The sequence below is a fragment of the Myotis lucifugus genome, unplaced genomic scaffold (assembly GCF_000147115.1).
Source record: "Myotis lucifugus unplaced genomic scaffold, Myoluc2.0 scaffold_181, whole genome shotgun sequence".
NCBI lineage: Eukaryota > Metazoa > Chordata > Mammalia > Chiroptera > Vespertilionidae > Myotis > Myotis lucifugus.
This window is the reverse complement of record NW_005871229.1, coordinates 166,299-178,433: the sequence shown is the minus strand read 5'-3', so window position 1 is coordinate 178,433 and position 12,135 is coordinate 166,299. Positions and strand designations below refer to the sequence as shown.

The 12,135-nt window shown below is 46.8% G+C and overlaps 1 protein-coding gene across 1 annotated transcript in view; it reads right to left on the bottom strand.

The window, feature by feature from the left end:
• OASL (2'-5'-oligoadenylate synthetase like) overlaps window positions 1-12,135 on the bottom strand; it is a 16,991-nt gene that overhangs the window by 2,006 nt on the left and 2,850 nt on the right. Inside the window, exons 2-5 of the mRNA XM_023760408.1 lie at window positions 11,948-12,131; window positions 10,912-11,087; window positions 3,584-3,825; window positions 837-984 (exon numbers count right to left, since the gene is read on the bottom strand). Coding sequence (XP_023616176.1) covers window positions 837-984; window positions 3,584-3,825; window positions 10,912-11,087; window positions 11,948-12,131 — 750 coding nt within the window. The remainder of the gene's footprint in view (window positions 1-836; window positions 985-3,583; window positions 3,826-10,911; window positions 11,088-11,947; window positions 12,132-12,135) is intronic.

Below are 12,135 nucleotides of genomic sequence, written 5' to 3'. Positions count from 1 at the left end.
TGGGGCAGAAATCAGCAGTCCGAGTATCCCCCGAGGGTCCCGGATTGCGAGATGGCCTTTGCCTGTACTGTAGGTTTGGCATCACGTAATATTATCTGTTATTTAGCATTTTTTTTGTTTGTTTGTTTTCTGAGTATCTTCTCTGGTAATTCTTTCTAGCAATTTCCCCCCCAACCCCAGAATTTGGAGCAAGGAAAGGTTTACTGATCGAGAAGGCCTAGTTCAAGAACATGAGAGAACTAATTCTCCAATCCATTTTATTTATTTACTTATTTATTTATGTAAAATATATTTTTATTGATTTTAGAGAGGAAGGGAGAAGGGGAGAGAGATAGAAACATAAATGGTGAGAGAGAATCATTGATCAGCTGCCTCCTGTACGTCAACCACTGAGCCACACCGGCCAGGCTCCAATCCGTTTTAAGACAACTCAAAATTCAGGTGTCCTTCAGCAGTTTGTACAAGTTTGTTTCAGAGATTGTTGCCCCCACCCCCCACACTTGCCCCAAGCCCAGTGTTGGCACAAAACAGCTGGCTGATTGGACTTGCCTGGGCTCAGTTCGTGCAAGGAATGATTGGGAGCACAGAACTGATTCTCAGGAAGGTCTGGGAAGAAGGAAGGAAAGCAGAACAAGGATTTGCAGGGAAGAAATCTGAGGCTCAGAGAGCTGAATAATCCCCAGTCCACAGAGCTGGTGGGTCGTGCAGCCAGGCCTCGAACTGTCTAATCCAATGCCCTGTTGGCTCCATTGACACAGAAATAAGTAGGCAAACGCTATGCATGTATCTCATTCTGGGCTTCAAGCCCCTGGCAGCAGCCCAGAGGGAGCCCTTACCTTCACATTCCAGCTGGGGACCGGGTTGTCCTGGCTGTCATAGCAACAGTCCTGCTTCAGGCACTGGCAGGCCCTCTGAGCCACTATGTCCCACCTGCACCCTTCCGCCACGTTGTAGGTGGGGTCAGCCGGATCCAGGATGATGGGCCTGCAACATAGGGAGAGGGGCCCAGGCTCTTTCTGGCCAGAAAGCAGCCTTCTCAGGCATCACCTCTTCAAGGCCTGAGCCTCTGTGTGTCCAGAGCCCCAGCCCTCGGTCCACGAGGGCTCAGAGACATTGCTGGAGAGTCACAGGACAGAGACCATTAGACTTCCAAGAATTCCTCTTGGGGAGAATCCTCTAGATGTTTGTAAGAAATTTTGCCTGGTGGGCGTGGCTCAGTGGTTGAGTGTTGACCTATGAACCAGGTGGTCACAGTTTGATTCCTGGTTGGGGCACATGCCAGGGTTGTGGGCTTGATCCCCAGTAGGGGATGTGTGGGAGGTAGCCCATCAATGAGTCTCTCTCATTACTGATGTTTCTATCTCTCTCCCTCTCCCTTCCTCTCTGAAATCAATAAAAATATTTTTAAAAGAAATTTTGATGATGATGATGATGATGATGATGATGATGTGTGTGTATGTGGGGGCAGGGGAGAGAGTGAGATGCCAAAGCAATATCAGATGCCCACTCAGGTAGGTGGGCCTCTTAAGTTCAAAGGCTTTGTTTTGCTGACAGTCTACATAAGTTGGAGGCTAGCGCTGCTGAATCATTTTAAATAATAACTCCCCCTCCCCCAACTACTGATACTTGAGGTACTGGGCCAAACCCTATGTGAATTTCCCTCATTTAATGCTTACAATTTCATAGGTGGGGACTAGTATTGTTGTTGTTCTCCCCATTTTACAGATGAGGAAACCGAGGCACATAGACCTCCCTAAGTTCTCACAACCAGCAGGTGGGATTCCTCCTCAAAAGGGGAGAGGTTGGGTTGCCTCTAAGTATCTCTCCTCCACATAAATGCTGAATGAATAGTTTAAGGAATACAAGCTTGAAGGGGCTTTGGGTTAGGGTTAGTTTCCTTGGGTTGCTTGCGTGACAACATGTGTTGGGTGCCACGCCCATAAGAGCTGGCCTTGTTCCAGGGGCTTTCAACTTAGGAGGGAGCCGTGACTTTACGTGACAGAAGGTGATAGCAGGCCATTGGAGTGAGCTGAACATTTTCGGCTCCAAGCTTGTTACTCCCAACATCCCTGGCTCCCTGAAATCATCCTGTAGAAGCCAGGCTGCCTGACGGGTGGGGTCACCTGACCCAAAGTGACCCACCTGGGGACCCGATACACAGGGCTGATGCCTAGTGATCAGACTGGTTCTCTCTGGAGTTTGGGCCAGGGATGATGGAGGTCCCTCAGCAAGTAAGAGGGAAGCAGGGCAGGTGTGGGGAGAGAAGCAGAGGCCAAGAGGAAAGAGAGGGTGGGCGGTAAGACAGCGTGTCAGGGAGAGAGGGATCGAAAGGTTTGTCAGGTCCTGATGGTTTTCCAACCTCAATTTTCTGGGTTCCTTATAATCAATCCTCTTTTCTTAAGGAGACCAGGCTTGTCTTCCTTGTTTAAAAAAAAAAAAAAAGACCCATCACTCACGTAAAAGAGCAATAAACAGTCTTGTGGTATTGCTTGGGTTGACTTAGACCTCCTAATATGAAGAATTGTCTCAGGCTGGGTTCTCCCAGCAGCAGGTTCCCAAGGGAAGGATTTGAGTGCAAGAGTTTACTCAGAAGGAGATCCAGGCTCACCAATGAGGGCGCGGAAAGTGAGAAGGACAGGAAGGGTGCCGGTCAGGGGTGAGCATCGGGGTGATGGCTGCAGTGGCGGCTGGAAGTTAGTCTCCCGGGAGGGACGCTGGGATTAACCGTGTAGCAGGCGTGACCCAGAGCGAGTCCTTCCCTCTGAGAGGGGAGGGAGCTGGGGTATTTAGCCACCAACTGCCGCCAGACAAAGGGACGCAGGTGCTGCCGTTGAGGGCTGAGCCAGCTGTCGTGGAAATAGTAAAAGCCCAAGGGCTGCGGGTGGGCCCCCAGCATGTGCCACCAAAGTGACCCTTTATCTGGCATCGACCACGGAGGCCTTCGCAGATATTCTCTCTGACCCTCACAACAGTCCCGCGTTGCTGGTGCCGGTGGCTCCTGTTTTACGGAGAAGGAACTGAGGCAGAGCTGGGAGTAAACGTGGGTCTCCATGATTTTTTCCACTTTCTCACGCTCTCTTTAAAAAACACTGACATGCCCTGACCGGTTTGGCTCAGTGGATAGAGCGTCGGCCTGCGGACTCAAGGGTCCCAGGTTCGATTCCGGTCAAGGGCATATACCTTGGTTGCGGGCACATCCCCAGTGGGGGGTGTGCAGGGGGCAGCTGATCAATGTTTCTCTCTCATCGATGTTTCTAACTCTCTATCCCTCTCCCTTACTCCCTGTAAAAAATCAATAAAATACATTTTTTAAAAAAATAAAAACACTGACATGCTCTTCTGAGGGCAAGTGGGCTAAGGTAGGAGGGAGCGGTGGCGTGAGGGCCAAGGAAAAGGCGTGTAGCTCCTAAGGGCCTTGGCGATTTTGGAAGGTGGCCAATGTGAGATTTCCACGCCAGTTCAAGGTGTCATGGCAGCCTTGCTACTTATACAGCCCCCTCCCCAAAAGAGACCCCCACTAGCACCCTCCCTCGGTTCTCTTGCTTCCCTCTCGGACATGTGTTTGGAAGCAGGGGCCCGGTACCTCTCTCTTTGGAGCTGTTTTCTGACAACGTCCTCAATGATCGGGTTCTGGAACGTGTAGTACTTGGTCCAGTAGATACAAAGGGACTCGTAGTCCTGGAGGAGTTCCATCACAGTGGTGAGGCCTTCGTCCAACCTGAAGCTCTCATTCTCCTGCGTGCCCATTTCCCAGGCGTAGATGGTCAGCAGCTCCAGGGCGTAGAGAGGGGGCAGCGCGGCCCTGGGGCTCCTGGCTTTCACATACTGTGGAAAGAGATGGGCAGAGAGAGCGAGACCCTAAGACCCTGCGTCAGGATGGCACAGGACCAGAAACTGGCAAGTCCAAGTTCTTGTAACAGACACTGTTTCGGTGAATGCTGACCCTCACTCATGTGTAGCTTGTAGATGAACAGCATGTTTGTATTCGAATCCTAGGAACTAACTTCAGAAGATCAGACTCAGACCTTCAGCCACCCCAGTTCTGGGAGATGTGCTGACCTTGTGACACAGAACCAGGGTGAGGAAGACCAGGGTGACGCTCACCAGGCCCTCACTTGGCCAGTTTCAAGGTCCTGAAGGAGTGGACTGTGCGGGCCTGCATGTGGAGAAGCTGTCGAGCTCCGCTCCGCGACCTCTTTGTGCCGCTCTCAGTCTCCCTCCTGTAAATCCTCTGCCTGCACTGGGGAGGGGAGATGGGCTTTGCCACAGCAGTCCCGTCTTCTCAGGTGTCTGGCACTTGCATTAGCTTCTTTCCTCAAGAGTTTGGGTTTTTGGCCCTAACCGGTTTGGCTCAGTGGATAGAGCGTCGGCCTGCGGACTCAAGGGTCCCAGGTTTGATTCCAGTCAAGGGCATGTACCTTGGTTGCGGGCATATCCCCAGTTTGGGGTGTGCAGGAGGCAGCTGATCGATGTTTCTCTCATCGATGTTTCTAACTCTCTATCCCTCTCCCTTCCTCTCTGTAAAAAAATCAATAAAATATATATATTTTTAAAAAGAGTTTGGGTTTTCAGGGCAGCAGGCAGCTGAACCTAGGTACCAGTTACAGTCTCAGCTCTGCCATCTACTGGCTGTGTAATCTTTCTAACTTTTAAAAAATTTATTGATTGATTTTAGAAAGAGGAAAGAGAGAGAGAGAGAGAGAGAAAGAGAGACCAATTTGTTCCATTTATGCATTCATTGTTTGGTTCTTGTATGTGCTCTGACCCGGGATCAAACCCACAACCTTGTAGTGGTTCTCAACCTTCCTAATGCCGCGACCCTTTAATACAGTTCCTCATGTTGTGGTGACCCCCAACCATGAAATTATTTTCGTTGCTACTTCATAACTGTAATTTTCCTACTGTTATGAATCCTAATGTAAATATCTGATATGCAGGATGTTTTTTCATTGTTCGCGACCCACAGGTTGAGAACCGCTTAGTAAGCACCTGAGCTCCCTGGCCAGGGTCTGGCTGTGTAATCTTAGCCAAGTCAGTTTCCCTCTCTGGCCCTAAATGGTTTCCCCATTTTAGATTGAAGGGGCTGGATCAGTCCAGTGGTTTCAAACTGTGCTCGACATAATTCCTGGAATGGAGCTATGAAGCGGGTCTCAAGGAGTGAGCAGGGTCCCAGTCCAAGCAGCTTCGTTTTAATGCAACTTAGTTAAATTGGGCTTTAGACAGGTTTTCTTTAAAGAAAACTCTTCTTTCTTTAATATATTTTTATTGATTTCAGAGAGGAAGGGAGAGGGAGAGAGAGACAGAGAAACATCAATGATGAGAGAATCATTGATCGGCTGCCTCCTGCACTCCCCCCACTGGGGATCGAGCCCACAACCCAGGCATGTGTCCTTGACCGGAACCTAACCAGGAACCCTTCAGTCCATAGGTCAATGCTCTATCCACTGAGCCAAATCAGCCAGGACAAGAAAACTCTTCTTAACTAAAGACAAAAAAGGGGTGGGGGTACCAGACTTGATAATGACTGAGATTATTTTTTAAAATTGATTTTAGGTCAATTAAGTGATTTCACTTATTCATTGGTTGATTCTTGCATGTGCCCTGACTTGGGATTGCACTAGCAACCTTTTGGTGCATGGGACGCCCAACCAACTGACCCACACCAGCCAGGACTATTCTTGACTTTTAAAGACATTTTAAATTGAATTCAAATTTATTCATAATTAATAAATTTGTTTTTATAACATTTGGTAAATTCACACTTAATGCTTAAGAACAAACATTAACAAATACAATTATAATTTTGTTAAGAATTTAAACCCAGCCCTAGCTGGTTTGGCTCAATGGATGGAGTGTCAGCCTGAGGACTGAAGGATCCCAGGTTCAGTTCCGGTCAGGGGCACATGCCCAGAATTTAAACCCAGCCCTAGCTGGTTTGGCTCAATGGATGGAGTATGATTCTCTCTCATCATTGATGTTTCTATCTCTCTCTCCCTCTCCCTTCCTCTCTGAAATCAATAAAAATATATTTTAATAAAGAGTTTAAACCCAGCAATACAATTGTAGGATTCTTAAAACTTAGATGATGAATTGTAAGCCTTCGGAAGAATGAGGCCTTTGTTTCTTTTAGGATCTTCGACAGACCATTTAACGGTACATAAAAACAAAACTGAAATCCAAAAACCAAACCCAAAGAAAAGATCTATGTTCCCTCCCAGGGCTGATGTTCATGATGCTCTGATTCCTTCATGTTTAGGATTTCAGGCTCTTCTACGATTGCTGTCTGGGACATGTGACCTTCCTGGGTATGATAAGCTTGTGGGAAAATTGCTATTTTCTCACCAAGAACAGGTACTAACTATAAACCTAGCAATCTTGGTCATCGTTTCTTTCAACACCCATTATATTTTTTATTGCTTTAAGTCTTTTCTTCTGCAGCCCGATCCCCTTGCAACTTCTCTGCAAGTTCTTATTTAATACATGATTTTCGGCTCAGTTCCTCTTGGCAGTTGGACGTCTCCCTGAGGTTGTCCAGGGGGACCTATTTCCCAAACGAACTGAACTGTGTTGCCTGAGAAACCCACCCCGGGCTGTTTACACGTGGACATGACCCCTTTTCAACTCTGAGGGGGAATCTCGTGTGGCAAGAGCTTTTACTCTTGCTGATATTTCTCTCCTCCCTCCCCAACTCTACTCTGTTGCTTTTTAAAATATTTATTTTATTGATTTCAGAGAGAGAAAGGGAGAGGAAACGAGATATAGAAACATCAGTGATGAGAGAAAATCATTGATTGGTTGCCTCCTGCACACCCCACGCCTGCACACCCCACAACCCGGCATGTGCCCTGACGGGGAATTGAACTGTGACCTCCTGGTGCTCAACCACTGAGCCATGCTGGTCGGGCCTCTGTGGCTATTTTTGATTCTGGATTAAGTCTGAGTTTTGGCCAAGTCTGATTCTGGTTCTTGCTCTTATTTGTAGAGGGCCACTGACGTCCGTGCTGGTGACAACAGTCCGTGAATCTGGTTTTATGGTTTGACCGTCTGGTGGTCGCTATTGGGAGATGGGTAATAGGAATTTATTTTCTGCTGGGGGCCAGACAATGGGAATTTGATTGTATTTTGTATTTTTCCTTCTTTCTTTTTTCATCTGTGTGTCTTGAGGATTCTGATATCTCCTGGGAGCCTCACTATTGTTGTCTTGCATGTCATTATGAATTTAAATCACTTAAAAATTTGTCTGCGTGTGTGTATGTGACACCTGGATAATAACCTGTAAGATTAGGAGCTCACTGATGCATAGATTTTATGCTGTAATTAAAGCAGTAAAACCAAAGCCATTAGTTCTTTTTGTCTTTATGTTTATAAATGAAAAACAATGATCTGATTACAATATAATGTATCTGTGGGCAAGTCCCTTTCTCCCCACTCCACTATGGGAAATTTATGGAGTGTGAATAGGAATAAATTCATGGGTGAAAGCTCATATCCTTACCAAATGGGTCTGAGTCAGAATTTTACTGTACTCTTTTATTCCAGAAATATATGATTTCATAAAAGCAGTGGCTTAACCAAGGTAAAGAGAGAGAGAGAGAGAGAGAGAGAGAGAATTAATTACCCTGGTTAATATTCTATATTTGATGGATATGTAAGAAAATAACTTTTTCTTCTGAATATATCTCATATCTTCATGAAAAGATGATAGACTTGTGCAAACTAAGATTAAACATTCTTTGAATGATATATTATTCCAACTGAAACCTCAGAATTAAAAAAATTCCATAAAAATTTCTGCTATTGGTTATAAACTAACAAATCCTCAGAAAAAAACACAAAGAATTATTTTGCAAAATAATAGGATATATAGGACCTGCTTACAATGATGATTAAATATTTACAAAGTGACTTTAAGTTTCTATTTCCATGACTATGCAGTATTTACATAATGTAAATACTACGTAGTATTTACATAAGCTCAATAAAAATTTGTCTTTCTTCCTACCAGGATAGAATTAGAGAAAACAATTTATCAATAAATCAATAATAATATATCAAATATAAATACATTTGTGTTTATGCCAGAACTCTAATCCAATTAGGTGTGATAATCAATCCCACTATTACAAATCAAGGACAAGATAAGTTAGACCAAAAAGACAAATATCGTATGACTCCATTTATATGAGGAAGCTAGAATAGGAAAATTCATAGAGACAGGAAGTAGAATGGTGGTTCTCAGGGGCTGGGGGAGGGTAGCATGGGGAGGTAGTGTTTAATGGGTACAGTTTCTGTTTGGGGGGGATGAAAAAGTTCTGGAAATAGATAGTTGTGTTTACACAACATTGTGAATGTAATTGCCACTGAACTGCACACTTAAAATGGCAAAAAAATCCCCCCAAATAAACAAAAAACTTAAGTCAAAAGCTCAACTAGTCCTGGCTGGTGTGGCTCAGTTGGTTGGGTGTCTTCCCATGCACTGAGAGGTTGCGGGTTTGATGCCCCATTAGGGCACATGCCTGGGTTTCAGGCTGGATCCCAGGCAGGGGGCGTGCCAGAGGCAGCTGAGATCGGTGTTTCACTCTCGCATGGATGTTTCTCTCTCTCCCTCTCTCTTCCACTCTCTCTAAAAAAACAATTAAAAAAAATAAAATACTCCTGGGAAAAATGAGTGACCTTGCCCTAACTACCTTATGAATAATGAGTGCTTGCTACCCTGTTATCTCATGATCTGGACTGAAGGGCAGCCCCACCCCTTGGGCTCATTTCAGCTTCTTGCTTCTGGGATCTGTAGGTAATAAATCCCGTGACTGCTGCCTTTGTGTAGCTGTATTGAAACTGCACCTTCAATCAACACGACCCTGAGAGTTTCACTTCCCCAGGTGGGAGCTCGATATTGAAGGAACTACCGGCTGACCCCTCGTTCACAGGTCCTACTCTGCATATTCGTAATTTCAACACGCCAGTTCCGGCTTCTCAACACAGTTCTTTGGTCCTTGACCCCAGTCCATGAACTGATGTGAACACTAAAATATTACTGAGTCATGAAAGTCATGCTGACGCCAGGGACTTTACCAAACTTCCTGATAGGAACTGTGAGCCCCTGTAGCATCATGGGACACTAGTTTTGTTTACCATACAATACAAGCTCTTTATGTCCTTATGTATCCACCAACACATCTTGTAACACTTAGCTGGATAAAACTTGTCAAATAAAAGAAAACATCAAATTAATCGTACTGAATCAAAAAACAGTTTCATAAAACCATAGGTGGTGGAATCCTTGACTTAGGGGCAGAGGCTTGAACAGCAGGCAGGACTATCCAAGTGAAGCTGAACATTATCCCTCGGACAGACGTTACACAAAACGTGCGTGTCATATTCAGGAAGAAAGCACTTTGCAACAAGCAGAGCAAACACACCATTCCCCTGAGCTCTCGGTTCTCCGAGCCAGCTCTCGGTTCTCCGAGCCACAAACCTTGAATCAGTTCCTCTAAGTGAATGTCTGACCAGCAAAAACAATTTCATTCTTGGCTTTGGCAATGCTAATGTCTAAAGATATTTCACAACCCTGGTTGATATCATAGTCACATAAGAAAACTGCTGGTGACCTTGGCAATGTTCTGGTTTTTTTAACTTTCAATACATTCACTCTTTTTAAAAATGTTTTTAAATTGATTTTTAGAGAGACAGGAAGGGAGAGTGAGAGAGAGAGAGAGAAAAAAAATCGACGTGACCGGGAATCGAACTGACAACCTTTCCATGCACAGGACAAAGCCCAACCAACCCAGCCACACCAGCCAGGACAATACATTTATTATTTTTTTTAACTGAATCCTTCTGAAATCTGACTCTCTTACCATTTTTAAAAAATTAAAAAGCGTCTTTTTATTTTTCTAATTTTTGTGTTTCTGAGCCCTTCTTTCACAAGTTTAGATGACTATTCATCTGGATTGTTGTGTGTACATAAACCTTATATAATTTTTATTTTATTTTTATTTTTTTTAATTTTTTTTTGCTAAAAGTATTACAAAGGGTATTACATATGTGTCCTTCCCCCCCCCTATAATTTTTATTTTAAAACTATACATTCTGAATAATCTCTCCAGGAATAAATATATACATCCTGACATATCTTAAAGAGATATACAATTACCCTTAATAATCTTTCTTTTTTCAATTACAGTTGACATTCAATATTATATTAGCTTCAGGTGTCATATGGATATTTTGAAATATGCATGATACCATGCAGACATCGCATGTGAAATCTAAAAGGCAACTGCTATGAACGTGTTCACTCAGTAATAATCATGACCCCAGGAACTCCCCCATTGGAGGGGAACTGGTGTGGGTGGAATGCAACGAGTCTTTCCTCTTGTTAGCTGTCCTCAATGGGCAGAGATTAACGTGCAGATAGGCCATTGCAATTGACATTAGCCAGGACTAGACTGTGTAACTGCAGCATTACAACTACTTGCTCACTGAAATTCTGTAAGTTCCTTATTTTTCTCCTTCCTCCAGTTTTTCTTTCTCTTCCTCCTCCCCTTCCTCCTTCTCTTCCTCCTCTTTCTCTAGCTTCTTATTTGTTTATTTTTTATTGATTTCAGAGAGGAAGGGAGAGGGAGAGAGAGAAACATCAATGAGAATCATTGATCAGCTGCCTCCTGCACGCCCCCTACTGGGGATCGAGCCCGCAGGGAATCCAACCGTGACTTTCTGGTTCATAGGTCCACGCTGGCCGGCTGGGCTCTGTAGCTTCTTCGTTGTTCCACTTCATATTTCAAGACACTAGCATTCTCTCTCTCGCCACCTCCATATCTCCTGGCGGCAGTTCCTGCGATGACCTGTCTGGCCGCTGCCTCTTCTTCCCTCTCTCCTCCACCTCCCCGCGCCCCACCCGCAGCCCCTCACCTGCAGGTACCAGTGTTTGACCAGCCGCAGGAAGCTCTTCAGCTTGGTGGGCCGATGCTTCACGAAGTCTCTCTGCAGCTCGCAGAAGGAAGGAGAGAGATGCCCGGGGTACCGGCAGGCCTTCACCAGGTTCACATAGACGTCGGGGGGCGGCTGCGAGTGGGGAGCAGAAGGCCCTGGGGGAGAGGAAGCGAAGGGAGAGGCGCGATTTAGGAAGCCCAGTGCCTGTGCCTGGTGTTTCCAGGGAAACCTGAGGCCACAAACCAGTGGTTCTCAACCTTCCTAATGCCACGACCCTTTAATACAGTTCCTCGTGTTGTGGTGACCCCCAATGTCATTGTGACAAATTGAACATAATGAAAGCATAGTGATTAATCACAAAAACAATATGTAATTATATATGTGTTTTCCGATGGTCTTAAGCGACCCCTGTGAAAGGGTCGTTCGACCCCCTAAGGGGTCGCGACCCACAGGTTGAGAACCGCTGCCAGTCCTTCTGCAGAAACAAGCGCGTTTTCTAATCTCAGCCATCCAAGCTCTGTCGTCTCCCTTGCTGCGCTCAGGTCTGTTTCGGATCTCTCTCTCTCTCTCTCTCTCTCTCTCTTTCTCTCTCTCTCTCTCTCTCAGATTTGCTTGGACCCCCCACACCGCAGGGGACACCCGGTTCCAGGTGAGAAAGCTGCGCCGGTGCAGAGGGGTGGACGCTGGGCGGGGCGGGCATCCGGACCGCGCCGTCCCTCTCGGCCCCGCCCCCGTCCCTGCCCGGTTCCCCGCCGCCCGGGAGCCGGGTCCAGGGTCGCCTCCGGTAGCAGCTACGGGAGCACCGAGGTTGCGCTCCTGACTCCCCCGCGGGCCTGGCTCCGGTGCAATCGCACAGGTGTCCGCGCGGCCCGTGGAGAAACCGGTTTCCCAAGCTGAGCCACGCGACAGGCGGAGCGGGGTCACCCGGTGCCGGGGGGTCACCAGCCCCAGCGCGGCGGGTGGAAGGGGCGAGTGTGGCGGGTCTCCGGGCCGGGCACGGTGGCGTCTCCCTTACCCAGGGCCCTGTAGGCCGGCACGACGGTGACGGTGACCGGCTCCTCGGTCCACTTGGTCTGGACGGTGAAGGCGAGAGCATCGGGGACGCCCGGGGACACCCCCAGGACCTCGAGCCCGAGGTCCAGCAGGTCCTGGCAGGTCCACAGCGTGTTCCGGATCAGCCTGAGCGCGGCGCCGTGGCGCGCG